The 18882-nt window shown below is 35.7% G+C and overlaps 1 protein-coding gene across 1 annotated transcript in view; it reads left to right on the forward strand.

The window, feature by feature from the left end:
• Window positions 1–18882, forward strand: part of LOC138356810 (uncharacterized) — a 36824-nt gene that overhangs the window by 936 nt on the left and 17006 nt on the right. Inside the window, exons 2-5 of the mRNA XM_069313134.1 lie at window positions 4614–4755; window positions 14618–14968; window positions 15195–16449; window positions 17864–18112. Of these exons, the coding sequence (XP_069169235.1) occupies window positions 4614–4755; window positions 14618–14968; window positions 15195–16449; window positions 17864–18112 (1997 nt within the window). The remainder of the gene's footprint in view (window positions 1–4613; window positions 4756–14617; window positions 14969–15194; window positions 16450–17863; window positions 18113–18882) is intronic.

The raw sequence follows: 18882 nt of genomic DNA on the forward strand, positions 1-18882 counted from the left end.
GACTCCAATTACTCCAGGCAGCCATTAATTTGCAACTTGCCATCTTGAAAGAAGGCATTATATGATCTGAATCTCTCCCTTGCTTCTAATTAATTCGATGGTTGTCTGACACATATGCCTCACTTAGAACTCTTCTTACTTCATTTTCTCCAGCACAACTACAAATATTTTTATTTTTCTCCATTTCAAGGTATCCCTTCTTATCCATTGGCACATCCCTTGCAAATGATATCCCATCTTCCCTAACTAATGTTAAGGACTACATTACAGGAAACTATTCAGAGTTTCTGTACCTAACTCCCACTAATTTCTCTGATGTTAATGAGATAATCCTTTCTCTTAAAACAAAATCAAGTGCCCTTGCTGAGATACCAACTCTAATTTACAAAAAAGCCTCTGAATTTCTAGCTCAGGCCATTGCATTGTTCTATAACTAATCACTTGAACTCCAAACCTCTCCTGATATTAAAAAAAGTGAGTGTAACCCCAGTCCACAAATGTGGTGATCTCACTGATGTCAACAATTTCAAACCTATATCAATTCTGCCAGCCTTGTCTAAAATTTTGAAAAGCTAGTCTATAAGCAGCTATACTAGCTAAATACAATATACTTAGTTCTTGTTAATATGGCTTCAGAGCCAAAACAAAAAAGTACCAATGATGCACTGATTAGTATGATCAACTTAATACATGCAGCTCTTGATGAAGATGAGTTTCCTTTTGGGTTCTTTGTTGACCTTAAAGGCTTTTGACACTGTTAACCACAACAACCATCCTCTTAAATGACATCATTATGGAGTCAGAAGTCACTCCCTCCACTCTTACCTTAGTGACAAGCTCCAGAATGTTTATTTGAATGATTCCAATTCTCCCACGCTAACCGTCAAGATTGGTGTGCCACAGGGCAGAATAACTGGCCGTCTCCTCTTTCACATCTACCTTAATGACCTTCCAAATGCCTCTCAACATCACTAGCCAATTTTATTTGCTGATGACACAGCCTTCATCCTCTCTCCAGTCATATTTTGAATGATATAGTGAATACTGAACCAAATAAAGTCTATCTTTGGCTAACTGCTAACAAACTCACCCTTAACATTGACAAAACCATATATATTTTATTTGGTAATAAATCCTAAGATCAAATTAATCTAAGAATTAACAATATCGAAATTAGTAAAGAAGTTAGTGGTAAATTCCTTGGTGTTCTCATTGATAACAAGCTGAATTTCCAGGGCCACATTGAAAATATTGCACAAAAAAAGTTTCTAAAACAGTTGACATTCTTTCTAAACTCAAATACTATGTACCTCGCCTTGCTCTGTTAATGCTCTATTACTCTCTTATCTATCCTTATTTCAATTATGGTATCTGTGCTTGGGGTTCTACTACCCAAAATTATCTACGTCCTCTAATTACTCAGCACAAATCTACTATTAAAACAATAACAAACTCTAGCCCCAAACAGCACTCGGCCCCCTTACTTAAATCTTTGAATAAGTTAGATATTAAGTCACTGCACATCCTCTCAAGTTTACTCTATATATTTAAAACGCTGAACTGTAATACCAATCCTGATTTAAAATGCTTCCAAGAAGGTTGTATCAGATGCCATGGGCACCACAATAGAAACAGGTACAAGAGGAGTGGTATCGACGCTTACGTCGAACGTGCTCTCAGCCACAGCTCAGGATGGAAGCAAGTCGATGAAGAACTCCGTAGGGTGAGGCAGGTCCTAGTCAACAACAGCTTCTCTAATGGTTTTGTTAAAAACATCATAAAAAGAAGGTAAAATGTCATGCAACCTCTGAAGAGTCAACTAACACATGTACCCCCAATTAGACTATTTTACCGGAACTTCTTTTCGACAGCTCATAAAACGGAGGAAAGGGTCCTGAAAGATATTGTTGATGGGAACGTTATCCCAACAGACAGAAATCAGAAAATACAATTGACGATTTACTATAAAACCAAAAAAAGGGCCAAACTACTCATGAAAAACTCTCCAGACACAAAGCAGAACGCCTTGAAGGAAACCAACGTCGTCTATGCCTTCAAAGGCCCACTTGGGGACTGTAAGCTCCAAAGAACTCAGTATATAGGCAAGACAACAACGTCTCTTTCCAGGCGATTAACAATGCATAAACAACAGGGCTCCATAAAGGAACATATAATCTCCTCTCACAACCAGACCATCACCAGAGAAATCTTAACAAACAACACAGAAATCATCGATAGATACAGCGATAGCAGGAGGCTCGACACCTGCGAGGCACTACACGTCAAAAAGTCAACACCAGCAATCAACAGCCAATTAATGCACAACTATATTCTACCCACATTAAGATTCCGAACCAATATAGAAGCATCAAGAGGCAGTATGGGCCAATAGGGCCTCTGCAGCTACTTCCATTCTTATGTTCTCATGTCCAATTAATACCCATAGTTTCGTGTTTTGTCTTGTGTTTGTCACAAGTTTGTTCACCTTACCCATAAGTGATGTACCATATCACCTCACCCAAATGCGAGTATAAGTATGACAGAGTAGCGTGTTTACAGGTTACAGTTGTGTGTGTAAACTAAAGCCTTTGAAAATGTAATAAGAACGAGCTTTGTAATAACAAAGCGCGTTCAGGCGTCGAGTCAAACTAGAAATAAAAATGAATTTTAAAACAATGAAAAGAAACATAAGAAATATTGAGAAAATTCGTGTTAGAATTATTAATCTTACCTTTTCGAGCATATATATATATATATATATATATATATATATATATATATATATATATATATATATATATATATATATATATATATATATATATATATATATATACATATATATATATATATATATATATATATATATATATATATATATATATATCGTACCAGAAGTGCGTTCTGGCTACTAGGTACGACATATATATATATATATATATATATATATATATATATATATATATATATATATATATATATATATATATATATATATATATATATATATATATATAACTGAAAACTCACACCCCAGAAGTGACTCGAACCCATACTCCCAGGAGCAACGTAACTGGTATGTACAGGGACGCCTTAATCCACTTGACCATCACGACCGGACATAAGGAAGTGATAGCCGAAGCTATTTGAACCACTTCCCCGCCGGCACTCGGATGGTAATCTTGGGCATAGCATTTTATCAAATCACCTCATTATTTGTGTTCCTCACATGTGCCCCAAAGAATGAGGTGATTTGATAAAATGCTATGCCCAAGAAAACCATCCGAGTGCCGGCGGGGAAGTGGTTCAAATAGCTTCGGCTATCACTTCCTTATGTCCGGTCGTGATGGTCAAGCGGATTAAGGCGTCCCTGTACATACCAGTTGCGTTGCTCCTGGGAGTATGGGTTCGAGTCACTTCTGGGGTGTGAGTTTTCAGTTGTATATAGTCCTGGGGACCATTCAGGCTTGTTTGCATATATATATATATATATATATATATATATAAATATATATATATATATATATATATATATATATATATATATATATATATATATATATATATATATATATATATGTCGTACCTAGTAGCCAGAACGCACTTCTCAGCCTACTATGCAAGGCCCGATTTGCCTAATAAGCCAAGTTTTCCTGAATTAATATATTTTCTCTATTTTTTTTCTTATGAAATGATAAAGCTACCCATTTCATTATGTATGAGGTCAATTTTTTTTATTGGAGTTAAAATTAACGTAGATATATGACCGAACCTAACCAACCCTACCTAACCTAACCTAACCCATCTTTATAGCTTAGATTAGGTTAGGTAGCCGAAAAAGTTAGGTTAGGTTAGGTAGGTTAGGTAGTCGAAAAACAATTAATTCATGAAAACTTGGCTTATTAGGCAAATTGGGCCTTGCATAGTAGGCCTAGAAGTGCGTTCTGGCTACTAGGTACGACATATATATATATATATATATATATATATATATATATATATATATATATATATATATATATATATATATATATGTCGTACCTAGTAGCCAGAACGCACTTGTCAGCCTACTATGCAAGGCCAAATTTGCCTAATAAGCCAAGTTTTCCTGAATTAATATATTTTCTCAAATTTTTTTCTTATGAAAAGATAAAGCTACCCATTTCATTATGTATGAGATCAATTTTTTTTTATTGTATTTAAAATTAACGTAGATATATGACCGAACCTAACCAACCCTACCTAACCTAACCTATCTTTATAGGTTAGGTTAGGTTAGGTAGCCAAAAAAGTTAGGTTAGGTTAGGTTAGGTAGGTTAGGGCGTCGAAAAACAATTAATTCATGAAAACTTGGCTTATTAGGCAAATCGGGCCTTGCATAGTAGGCTGAGAAGTGAGTTCTGGCTACTAGGTACGACATATATATATATATATATATATATATATATATATATATATATATATATATATACATATATATACATATAAGCATATACGAGGATATGATCACCATGCATTACCTTCCCATCCTGTATTATATTATTGACGACATGTTTGCTATGAACATCTGCTCTCTGGTCTTTCTTGGTATCTAATCGTGAGGTTGTGTATAGAGGTCGTGAGGCTGTGTATGGAGGTCGTGAGGCTGTGTATGGAGGTCGTGAGGCTGTGCATGGAGATTGTGAGGCTGTGTATGGAGATTGTGTGGCTGTGTATGAAGTTCATGTATCTTCCACACATATTAAAGTAAATGAGGTACGCGGCTGTGCCCGGATCTCTCTCTCTTCTCTCCCCCTCCTTTCTTCCAATCTACCGCCTCTTCTTCCTCCCTCATCTCTTTCCCTATTCCCCACTCTCCTCTTCTCAAATATATCTCCCCTATCCCCATCTCTTTCCCTTCCCCACATGTTTTCCTTTCTCTTCCCCTCGCTACCTTTCTCACTCCCAACGTTCACCTTCTCCCTATCCCTTCTAACGACCTCTCCCTCCCCCCCTTCCTCTCCAACTTCTCTCCCAATCTTCCCCCATTTTCGTATCATCCTCCCCTTCCCATCTATACCTTTCTTCTCTCTAACATTCCCTCACTCCCCCTTTCATCTCTTCTCCTTTCCCCCAAACTTTCCACTCTCTTCATCCAATCTCCCTCTTTACTTCCTCTTCCCAACACTCATAAAAATTTTATCTTTAAAATAAACAGCGTAAGGATCGCTTTATCTAATTTGAATAATTAATTACCTACAACTACTTTTTTTCTCAATATTTTACCCCAACGTTCTCAAAATATAGACTAAATGGCATTTCTTTCATGGCGTCCGGCAATGCACAATATCAAGTCTCCATTAAGGATCACATCATTTCTGCACAAAGCCACATCAGCACCAAAGATATCCTGACATTACATAGTCTTACTGTGATCTGTGTCATAGTCAATTGCTGCATGTTTTTTTTTAATTACAAATAAGGTATTTACATAATTTACCTTTATATAATCATTAAATATTGTTGGTTGAATATCATTAGGAAGACATTTGGTGTTAATGGTCAATTTACATTTATAAATGCAATGCAATATATAAAAAAATATATGGAATGTCAAGCAACGAAGAGAAAATTGTCTTATGTTGCTATATAGGAACTAGTACGTGAAAATGCGCTGAGGATGTCTACTGCTTGACAGTCATTATATATATTGACGCACTATAATTTTTATTATACATTTCTAAAGTGAGCTGAGAGTCAGCTTGGTATACATACAATCTGGTAAACAGCCGGGTAAATGCTTCTGTTGGCCAGAGTAATGACAGGAGTTTATTGTTAATGTTATTACCCTTAAGGGATTCATTGTTAGCTTTGCGGTGTCAAGTAACCCAAGATATTGTTCCTAAACGTCCAGAGGAAGATTCTCTAATGATTTCGAGATTTCAATGTTTTCAAAATTGTAAATATCTGATCAGTATACATATACTGTATAATGCGGTGGATTTCTCTTCAGCATTTATTAAAAGAAAATCATTACTATTTGGAATGTAAATGTTCTTCAGTATGTTCATGACCCATATTCAGACGATGAGTCACAATAACGCGGCTGAAGAAATGATGACCAAACTACAACTCAGAAGATGGAGTTTCGAAGACGACGTTTCGACACGACTTGATAATAGTCCAGGACGGACCGAAACGTCGTCGGTTCTCCATCTTCTGAGTTGTGGTCTGGTCATCATTTCTTCAGCCGCGTTATTGTGACTCAACGCCTACATAACCTTCTTGGACATCTTAAAGAACATTTACATTCCAAATAGCAATGTTTTTTTTTAATAAATACTGAAGAGAAAATCCACCGCATTATGCAGTATAGGTATACTGATCAGATATTTTCAATATTCGACAAATTGTATTTAAACTATATATTACTTAAGGTGCAGTTCCATCGTTTTTCAACGCACTTATATAGACTCAAAAACAGATAATTACTTTTTTTCAATTTAGAGAGAACGTATTTTAAATGAAGTTTCAGAAGAAAAATAACTATGACAGTGACTATATACATTTTTACTATGTGAAGTTGAGAATTAATGCTTCTGGTTAATACATAAAACCAACTCGTCCTTACAATAATTATAAAAAGTGAAGAATTATATTATAATTATAAAAAGTAAAAAGATACAAATTGAATCCCATTCACCGGAAAAAAAATACATTATTAGAGTACATTTTCTATGACAAATGCCATTCGATATCCTTAGACTAGGTGAGACGGTATTGGATCCTAAAATCGCTTCTGTTTAGTAAGCGTAGATAAATTGGACTCCCTTCGCATCGTGACAACGGCCTGAATAACCAATGAGGGTTTAGGCGAGGGGTGCGCCTTGTGCACCATGTGTCACGGAACCCAACACCTGCCGATTAATGCAACGAGCCTTCATATGCATGTCCTGATCTGGTATAAAAGACTTTTCCGAGCTACCTACGGTGTTAGTACATCTAGTCCCTGGCAGGTCAGCGGACGTTCTGGGACTGTGCTCCAAGCCCCTGTTGCTGCTACACGTCGGTGTAGTCCCCTGCAGCAGTGGCAGTAGAGACAGTAGCAGCCCACTCCTGCAGTCCCAGCTGTACGCTACCAACATGAAGACCTTCATTTTAGCTGCTTTGGTCTTCTGTATTTTCCTCCTGGCACAGGTACGGAGGATCCCTTACGTGCAGCCCAAGTAAGCGCTGTTCTATGCACCCACTTAAACTTTACACTTAAGAGGATAACAGTGTTTACATGACCACAAAAATGGACATTGATGACAACTATTTATTATAATACCATCATAAGCAATGAACAAATCATATATATACAATTCATATATACAATTTTACTGCAGTGGTATAAATAATTAGAACCAACAATAGATTATATTTTCGCAAACTTTATACAACTTAGGAATCTATACTCAGTTTTTGCAATAATTATGCAGTTCCGAAAATTTATATCATCTGTCCATTTGCTGGGTATTTTCCTCTCTTATTTCTCTCTCTGGTGGAAGTCCAATCACTTAGGCTGGACGGTAGAGCGACGGGTTCGTTTCAAGCAGTTTGACGTTCTATCCCCAACCGTTCAATCACCATCCCATACCAAATCCTTAATTCTGACCCCGACCAAATGCTATATAGTCGTAATTGCTTGGCACTTTCCCATGATAATTCCCTCCCGCTCTCTGTAATGGAAGCTCTTCAAATATTTGTTTATCTAAATAGTGTTCATTAGTTAAAATGAGTCAAATACATATACATTGCTTAGCATTTAAAGAACTCTCCAATATGTTCTGACTCTTCTAATTTAACTAAAACTTTTGTGTACGATGACACAATAACGATAATACACACTTTTTTTTTTGCCAACAGTTTTATTTGTTGGTGTGTTTTACAAATGGTTCTCACTGTATGTGTTTTATAACGTTACCATAGAGCTTCTTATCTTTTATCCTCTCAAGTTATTTCCTTGTGATAAAACACCAACGTGGGTAGTTCAGTGGAGTTGGCAACGCGTATTTGCCATACATATATATATATATATATATATATATATATATATATATATATATATATATATATATATATATATATATGTATATATATATATATATATATATATATATATATATATATATATATATATGTATATATATATATATATATATATATATATATATACATATATATATATATATATATATATATATATATATATATATATATATATATATATATATATATATATATATATATATATATATATATATATATATATATATATATATATATATACAATGTCAGACCACGGAGGAAAAATGAAACAGGAAATTTCCTTAAGTACTTTCGTATATTAAATACATCTTCAGAAGGTCATTTTACAGATCGAGTGATGGGTATAAATAGGCAGGAAGGAGTGGTGAAGTAAGGTGAGGTACAATACTTGGACAACGCAGAAGGCCCATTGGCCCATCAGATGCACCCAATTGGCACATCCGATGTAGCACAATGGCCCATCTGATACGGCAGACATACAAGCATAATATATAGGTAATTATAACATAAAGAAGTAAATATATACAATAAATTAGTGAGACAAATGTTTTTCAATGATTCTACTTAAATCGCCCTTTAGCTGATCTATTAGAAATGGATCTAAGTTATATAGACCACTGCTAATATTCAAATTACTTTCTTTGGTGATCTGTATCAAAGCAGATTCAATTATGTTTCTGTTATAGGTGCTTTTACAATTTGTTATTGAAGAAGCACTCTCCCAATCAATTTGATGAGCTTTTTCTGACAAATGCACAAACAAAGCATTAGACAATTGGCCATGTCTTACAGAATATTTATGTTGCGATATTCTACATTTTAAATCTTTAGATGTTTGCCCGACATAGAACTTGTTACATTCCTTACAAGGTATTTTATAAATGACGCAATTATCACTACGAGGGCTGTTCCTTACTAATAGCTTACCAACAGTGTTTTCGTAGCTAAACATTACATCTATATTAAAAAGTTTCAAGGCCTTGACAATATTCTCAAACTCAGAAAAATATGGTAAACATAACACATTCTTTGGGCGAATGTTTTCAATGCATACATTATTATAATATGTACGACGAGCTTTGTTACGACAAACTTCCAAAAAATTCAGTGGGTAACAAAGCTTAAGACCAATCGAATCAATATTCTTAAATTCTTCATCTAAGAATTCTGGACTCACAACTCGAAGAGCTCTTAAATACATTGAAGAAAAAATTGACTTTTTTACATTGTATTTATGCCCTGAAAAATAATGAACATAAGATAAATTGTTTGTAGGTTTTCTGTAAACACTAAACTTTAATGAAGAGTTTTCCCTATGAATAAGCACATCTAAGAATGGCAAACATTTATCAATTTCAGTCTCCATAGTAAATTTTATGGAGGTGACTTGGTCATTAAGTTTGGCTACAAATTCGTCTGTGTTGACATCTGAGGGCCAAATACACAAGATATCATCAACATATCTAAACCAAGGAATGATTCCAGGAGTTATTTTTGAAACAAATTTCTTTTCAAAGAATTCCATGTACAGGTTTGAGAGCAATGGCGAAAGAGGATTCCCCATTGTCATTCCAAAAGTCTGTAAGTAATACTCATTATTAAAGGTAAATTTACATTCTTTAATGCACAACTTAACAAGACTGACAATAATATCAGCAGAAAGAGGTAAGTCATGGCTCATTAGTTCACGAGCAAGATAATCGAGAATATCATCGACCGGTACCTTAGTGAACAAGGAACAAACGTCAAAACTGATTAACTTTACATCAGGAGTGACAGGAACACTATTCAATTTGTTAACTAAATCAAGAGAATTTGTCAAATGAGAAGAGGAGATAGTTCCTAACAAAGGGGACAAGATTTTGGTAAGCCATTTGGAGAGTTTGTAAGAAATGGATCCCACAAAACTGATGATAGGTCTCATGGGATTGTTAGGCTTATGCGTCTTGACAAGACCATATAGATATGGTAATGAAGGTGATGAAGTAGTAAATTGATTAAGAAGATCTTTATGTTTACTTAACAACTTCCTCAAGCTACTATTGAAGAACTTGATGATGTCCTCAAGAGGATTTTTCCTAAGCTTAGTGTACGTTGAAGAATCTAGGAGGAGATCATTCATTTTCGAAATATATTCCTCCTTGTTTAAAATAACAATAGTGATGGATTTATCAGCCTTTGTTATATGAATGGAAGGATCGGCTCTTAGCTCCTGTAAGCTTCGTCTGAATCTTTCGGGAAAATTGTTTGTTTGGGGCGTCAACATTGAACCATAAACAATACCTTTAACCAAGATACTTGGTTAAAGGTATTGTTTATGGTTCAATGTTGACGCCCCAAATAAACAATTTTCCCGAAAGATTCAGACGAAGCTTACAGGAGCTAAGAGCCGATCCTTCCATTCATATAACAAAGGCTGATAAATCCATCACTATTGTTATTTTAAACAAGGAGGAATATATTTCGAAAATGAATGATCTCCTAGATTCTTCAACGTACACTAAGCTTAGGAAAAATCCTCTTGAGGACATCATCAAGTTCTTCAATAGTAGCTTGAGGAAGTTGTTAAGTAAACATAAAGATCTTCTTAATCAATTTACTACTTCATCACCTTCATTACCATATCTATATGGTCTTGTCAAGACGCATAAGCCTAACAATCCCATGAGACCTATCATCAGTTCTGTGGGATCCATTTCTTACAAACTCTCCAAATGGCTTACCAAAATCTTGTCCCCTTTGTTAGGAACTATCTCCTCTTCTCATTTGACAAATTCTCTTGATTTAGTTAACAAATTGAATAGTGTTCCTGTCACTCCTGATGTAAAGTTAATCAGTTTTGACGTTTGTTCCTTGTTCACTAAGGTACCGGTCGATGATATTCTCGATTATCTTGCTCGTGAACTAATGAGCCATGACTTACCTCTTTCTGCTGATATTATTGTCAGTCTTGTTAAGTTGTGCATTAAAGAATGTAAAATTACCTTTAATAATGAGTATTATTTACAGACTTTTGGAATGGCAATGGGGAATCCTCTTTCGCCATTGCTCTCAAATCTGTACATGGAATTCTTTGAAAAGAAATTTGTTTCAAAAATAACTCCTGGAATCATTCCTTGGTTTAGATATGTTGATGATATCTTGTGTATTTGGCCTTCAGATGTCAACACAGACGAATTTGTAGCCAAACTTAATGACCAAGTCACCTCCATAAAATTTACTATGGAGACTGAAATTGATAAATGTTTGCCATTCTTAGATGTGCTTATTCATAGGGAAAACTCTTCATTAAAGTTTAGTGTTTACAGAAAACCTACAAACAATTTATCTTATGTTCATTATTTTTCAGGGCATAAATACAATGTAAAAAAGTCAATTTTTTCTTCAATGTATTTAAGAGCTCTTCGAGTTGTGAGTCCAGAATTCTTAGATGAAGAATTTAAGAATATTGATTCGATTGGTCATAAGCTTTGTTACCCACTGAATTTTTTGGAAGTTTGTCGTAACAAAGCTCGTCGTACATATTATAATAATGTATGCATTGAAAGGATTCGCCCAAAGAATGTGTTATGTTTACCATATTTCTCTGGGTTTGAGAATATTGTCAAGGCCTTGAAACTTTTTAATATAGATGTAATGTTTAGCTACGAAAACACTGTTGGTAAGCTATTAGTAAGGAACAGCCCTCGTAGTGATAATTGCGTCATTTATAAAATACCTTGTAAGGAATGTAACAAGTTCTATGTCGGGCAAACATCTAAAGATTTAAAATGTAGAATATCGCAACATAAATACTCTGTAAGACATGGCCAATTGTCTAATGCTTTGTTTGTGCATTTGTCAGAAAAAGCTCATCAAATTGATTGGGAGAGTGCTTCTTCAATAACAAATTGTAAAAGCACCTATAACAGAAACATAATTGAATCTGCTTTGATACAGATCACCAAAGAAAGTAATTTGAATATTAGCAGTGGTCTATATAACTTAGATCCATTTCTAATAGATCAGCTAAAGGGCGATTTAAGTAGAATCATTGAAAAACATTTGTCTCACTAATTTATTGTAAATATTTACTTCTTTATGTTATAATTACCTATATATTATGCTTGTATGTCTGCCGTATCAGATGGGCCATTGTGCTACATCGGATGTGCCAATTGGGTGCATCTGATGGGCCAATGGGCCTTCTGCGTTGTCCAAGTATTGTACCTCACCTTACTTCACCACTCCTTCCTGCCTATTTATACCCATCACTCGATCTGTAAAATGACCTTCTGAAGATGTATTTAATATACGAAAGTACTTAAGGAAATTTCCTGTTTCATTTTTCCTCCGTGGTCTGACATTGTCACATTCTTAATCACGTGTTTATTTTCGTGATATACACACACACACATATATATATATATATATATATATATTATATTATATATTTATATATATGTGTAGTACCTAGTAGCCAAAACGCACTTGTCAGCCTACTATGCAAGGCCCGATTTGCCTAATAAGCCAAGTTTTCATGAATTAATTGTTTTTCGACTACCTAACCTAACCTAACTTTTTCGGCTACCTAATCTATAAAGATAGGTTTGGTTAGGTTAGGTAGGGTTGGTTAGGTTCGGTCATATATCTACGTTAATTTTAACTCTAATAAAAACAAATTGACCTCATACATAATGAAATGGGTAGCTTTATCATTTCATAAGAAAAAAAATTGAGAAAATATATTATTTCTGGAAAACTTGGCTTATTAGGCAAATTGGGCCTTGCATAGTAGGCTGACAAGTGCGTTCTGGCTACTAGGTACGACATATGTGTATATATATATATATATATATATATATGTCGTACCTAGTAGCCAGAACGCACTTCTCTGCCTACTATGCAAGGCCCGATTTGCCTAATAAGCCAAGTTTTCATGAATTAATTGTTTTTCGACTACCTAACCTACCTAACCTAACCTAACCTAACTTTTTCGGCTACCTCACCTAACTTAACCTATAGAGATAGGTTAGGTTAGGTTAGGTAGGGTTGGTTAGGTTCGGTTATATATCTACGTTAATTTTAACTCCAATAAAAAAAAATTGACCTCATACATAATGAAATGGGTAGGTTTATCATTTCATAAGAAAAAAATTAGAGAAAATGTATTAATTCAGGAAAACTTGGCTTATTAGGCAAATCGGGCCTTGAATAGTAGGCCCAGAAGTGCGTTCTGGCTACTAGGTACGACATATATATATATATATATATATATATATATATATATATATATATATATATATATATATATATATATATATATATATATATATATATATATATATATATATATATATATATATATATATATAATATATATATAGGATAATATAGGATAGTATAGGATAATATAGGATACTTCTAGGATAATATATATATTATCCTAGAAGGGGTACCATCTCTGGTGCAAGTGTAGAGACCCATAGCCTCGGAGAAGGGAATAAAGAGTACTCAGAGAAGACCTTGTGGATCCTCACTGAACACTTTGATATTTTCTTCTCCTACTACCCCCTGTTCTCATAGTATGTGTGTATATATAACTAACTTTATTTGAAAATTTCATTACACAAAAAGGGATACAACATTGGTTACATGCCGGGTATAAGGCTACTTGTCATAAGTTGGATAGGTCCTCCAGCTCCTCAGATGGCGGGCAGGAACCATGGATGCAGTGAGAATTTCCTGTCTGGATCGCCACGCAAAGGCGCTGAAAGAGAAAACTGATAGCTCTAGGGTCTCTAGTGGTTTCAATTAGCTTGGACCCCAACTGCTTCAAAAACCTAGCAGCACTTTTACCCCAGGCACCAAGTGTCTCTGAGGCAATGGAGACAAAATTGTAGTAGTGCTCAAGGTCTCTGTATTTACGTGACTTGGCTGCTTCCTGGTGATTGGCAGCACCTCCTGCCTGTAAAGCACTGAAGTCAACATAGGTATTGGCTAAAGTTGAAATGCAAGTGTAGTCCCCCACGAACTGTCTACCATTCTTCCAGGGGTTCACCGTGATCCCGTCTGGGTGACTGACAGGCTCATCAGAGTTGCGGGGCATTAGGTAACGGGGCTCTCTCTCTGCTGGACAACCAGCTGTGGTAAGGTTTCTTTTAATAATGTCGTTAACCTCGCCGTGTCCTGCATGCCATCTTCCTGTCCTTTGGCAGAGAAGGCCATGCCGTCCATACCTGTCCGTATACAGAGAAAAAACAAAAGAAGAAATCAAGAAAAAAATAAAGAGTCAAAACAAAAAAAAACGTATGACAGGCGGCCGTAAACAGAAAATAAAACATTGAAAACAAACTCAAAGAAAACAAGATCCCAAAAATGAAAGAAAGAGGCCAGCGCCAAATAAACAAAAGAATATGATGAATGGGAAAAGAGCAAAGAAATTTAAAGGCATAAAAGTAAAGGGGGATAAATACAAAAAGAAGCAGAAAAAAAAATAACAAGATCCAAATAAAAAGTAAAAAAAACTAAGAAAAACCTGACAACCTTAAATAATGACAAACGCAAGAAACACAAAAATACCAATAAGAATAAAACCAAAGTTAAAAGCAGCAAGAACTCTAATAAAAACAATAAAAAGCCCAAGAAAAGTAAAGCCAAGGCGGGTAAGAAAGGTGACGAGCCGGCAGTGAAGGAGGAAGGGAAGCAGTCTGACGGGAGCAAAGTGTATTCAGACTCGGGTGAGAGTCATGGTGGCGATATTGACTCTAAAATAAAGTGCAAACCTCACAAAAAGTGTACTCAAGCCGGTGGGAAGTGTCAGAAGAAAAAGACCTGCAAGACTAAAGTTGCCGGTATCAAGTGCAAGGGGAAGTCGTGCGAGTGTTGCCTCTCATGTAAGTGTCTATTTGCTTTCGATGTTTGTTTGTTCATTTTGTTGGAATGGAAGGAGCAGGAAGTTATTAGCATGATTGTTGCTTATAATGATAAAACGTTTGCCTCTTGCTATTTATATATATATATATATATATATATATATATATATATATATATATATATATATATATATATATATATATATATATATATATATATATATATATATATAATATGTTTTGTTTTGTTCAAAGTATTTCACTCTGCAGGAACAGGTGCATGGGGAAAGAAATGTAGCAAATCGTCAGGAGGTAAATGATCAAGACCTGCTGACTCAGAGAAGAGGAAACACTGGTATTGACAAACATGGCGGGAAAGGTGTTGGTCACGGCAGAATTGAAGTAGGAACAGGTCGCCGACACCAGAATGGAGGAAAACCTGTTCCTTCTAAGAAAAAAGAAGCTAAAAATGATAAGAAGTCGTTAAAACATCGAAATAAAAAACAGAAAAAGGGTTTTCGTACCCAGAATGGACGAAAGCGCCATGATGGGCAGAAGAGGAAAAGTTCTACCAAAAGGAAAGGAGAAAAACGTCGAGGGAGCAAGAAAGGAATAAAGAATAGTGTAGGTCAACCCATCAAAAGTAAGAAAAAAACTAGTCGCACCAAGAGCGGAAAGAAAGATCGCGGAGGCAAGAATAAGGATAAACTCAAACGTGGCAAACATCGGCGGCAGAAGAAGAAGAAAGATGGTCGCGTCAAGACTGGTAAAAAGGTTTTCACTGTCAAGAAGGCTGCTAAGGGACGTGACAAGACTGATAAAGAAGTTCCCACTGCCAAAAAGATCGTTAAGGGACGTAAAGTCACTACAGAGAAAAAACAAAAGAAGAAATCAAGAAAAAAATTAAAAGAGTCAAAACACAAAAACCGTAAGACAGGCGGCCGTAAACAGAAAAAAAATAAAAAAACAATGAAAACAAACTCAAAGAAAACAAGACACCAAAAAAATCAGAAAGGGAGGCCAGCGTCAAATAAACAAAAGAATATGATGAATGGGAAGAGAGCAAAAAAAGTTAAAGGCATAAAAGGAAAGGGGGATAAATACAAAAAGAAGCAAAAAAAAAATAACAAGATCCAAATGAAAAGTAACAAAAAAACTAAGAAAAACCTTAAAAAAATAAATAAGGACAAACGCAAGAAACACAAAAATACCAAGAAGAATAAAACCAAAGTTAAAAACAGCAAGAACTCTAATAAAAACAATAAAAAGCCCAAGAAAAGTAAAGCCAAGACAGGTAAGAAAGGTGACGAGCCGGCAGTAAAGGAGGAAGGGAAGCAGTCTGACGGGAGCAAAGGGTATTCAGACTCGGGTGAGAATCATGGTGGCGATATTGACTCTAAAATAAAGTGCAAACCTCACAAAAAGTGTACTCAAGCCGGTGGGAAGTGCCAGAAGAAAAAGACCTGCAACACCAAAGTGGCCGGTGTCAAGTGCAAGGGGAAGTCGTGCGAGTGTTGCTTCTCATGTAAGTGTCTATTTGTTTTCAATGTTTGTTTGTTCATTTTGTTGGAATAGAAGGAGCAGGAAGTTATTAACCTGACAGTTGCTTATGACTATCAAACGTTTGCCTCCACATTTTGTGCCTGGTGTATCAATCCATCTATCCATCATCTTTCTACTATATGTGGGATAGTAATAGTATCTCGCCACGATGATATTACTATTTAAATTAGTAACTTTGGATTAGAGATGTCAACTTTTTCTGCATGTCTTAACTATTACTCTAGTACTTGAAGGTCCAGGTTGTTCAAGAGTTATTTGTTTTAAGTTTACTTTACTTGCACAGTTACATATGATGACTGATGTCAGTTCTATGGATAGATACAAAACCTGCTCAAAAATATATTTTACGTCTGTGACTAGGATATCTCTGAAAAATACATCGGTCACAAACTAGATATATTAGAGGCAATTTAGGTTAAGTGACAAAATACGAAACATAAATATTGAAACCAAATTTTTTAGTAGATAATTATAATGTCCCATTTGCTGGACTCTCAATTATAGTAATTAGTTGTGAATGCATTTGATGTATGAAGTTGTTTGTCATCACTACCACTATTTCTCCTTCCGGAAGTCACGCACTGAGCGAGACTCGACTCTAGTATTGTCTGATTCTGGTCTCTTAATCTCTCCTCTGAGCTCAGCGCTCCTACTGCTGACAACAATGTTGTAGTAAATTGCTCTGGACTTTCTCCAGCAGTTTATTGTGCTCGTAGAGACGAGCTGACCCCGAGCTGAATATTGTAGAGCCGGTCATTCATTTGCTTCCAGTCTACTTGTCACTGTTAATGCTTTCTGTTTGATCTTTATAATCGTTCTTGTTGCTACTAATTCCCTCTTATGTTTGTCTTTTTTACAACAACAGACTTTTTATGTTGTTCTTACCGTATACTTTTCTGGACCGCCTGCTGTTTACTGGGGATCTGTTTAGGCCCATTACTATTTATCCTCGAATCCTCTGCTGATACTGTGATGTAGTATTGTGCATTGGCCACCTCTATCACAGAGTATTTACTCGAAACACATCTGCAAATGTAGTTACGATTCTATTAGCTTTCTCAGACAATGATTTTTTATATTAAAGTGCTGAATATCTATGAGCGGGTTCATATGGAGTAGAGAGATTATGAATTGATAGTCTGCAATAATGTCCAATTCTATTGTTATAATTGCCATCACTTTATGAACTGCAATTGTATGTGGTTATTCACGTGATGCTCCGAATCTTAGAAAATTGTTTAGCTCTAGAGAAAACAATAACTATATATTTAAAGACAGTGATTAAATTCATATGAAATCCCAAACTGAGATGGAAAAATAATTATATTATTTTAGTATTAAAAAGCATAAATTTGTAATAATTATCTTCAAAACAGCTTGTGCAGTTAAACCCAAAAAGAAGTGTAAGAAATACAAGGGGGTGTGCAAGAAGAAGTGCGGGTCGACGGAGCGCCAGATAGCCAAAGGCTGCTCCAAGAAGAAGTGCGTCTGCTGTGCCAAGCCTTGCAAGCCATTGAGCGCCTGCAATGTTCTCGGTGGTTACTGTGTTGACAATAAGAAACTCTGCACGGGATTGATAAACAAAAAGGGCTGCAAGGGAACCAAGTGTCTCTGTTGTTACCCAGGTAAGACATTCATTACACTCTCTTAAGCACATACGTGTACATTTAGGAACGAATTTACATTAAATATTTACTCCTCATAGCTGTTGTTAGGAATCTAAACCTAAGTAACTGGTATTAACCTCAAGAGTATCCTTGGAAGGCGAAGCTCAACTGTCAGAGTTTCGGTCGCTTCTGAAAGTACTCTCAAAGGTACTGTTTTTACAGCACTTATTTGATTTTGGTAGTATCAGTAACGCTGGTATATATATATTCCAATAGTGGCTATTTTATAGACAACGCAGGTAACCAAATTTCAGATCTAAAGCTACAAGTTTTGCTATTTTATCAAAGTTCTTGATTATATATGTGTGTGTGTTTGTGTGTATTTACTCTTTGTGCCTGCTGAATCGAGCTATTAGCTCTTGGACCCCGCCTTTCTAACCAATTTAGTTTTCCTCTGTTATCGCTACTACATATATTTCTCTCTAACACACATACGCACACATACACTTTCCCAGGAAGCAGCCCACAGCGGTTGTCTAACTCTCAGGTACCGATTTACTGCTTGGTGAAAAGACGCATCTGGGTGAAAAAAAACTCTGCCCATATGTTTCTGCCTCGGCTGGGAATCGAGCCCGGGCCCTTAAGACTACGACCCCTGAGCGCAGTCCATTCAGCAACGAGGTCCTGAGATGTGTGTGTGTGTGAGTGTGTGTGTATTTATCTTGTTGTACTCACATAGATTTGCTTGCGGGTGTTGAGTTCTGCCACTTTGGTCCCGCCTCTCAACT

The sequence above is a fragment of the Procambarus clarkii genome, chromosome 74 (assembly GCF_040958095.1).
Source record: "Procambarus clarkii isolate CNS0578487 chromosome 74, FALCON_Pclarkii_2.0, whole genome shotgun sequence".
Lineage (NCBI taxonomy): Eukaryota > Metazoa > Arthropoda > Malacostraca > Decapoda > Cambaridae > Procambarus > Procambarus clarkii.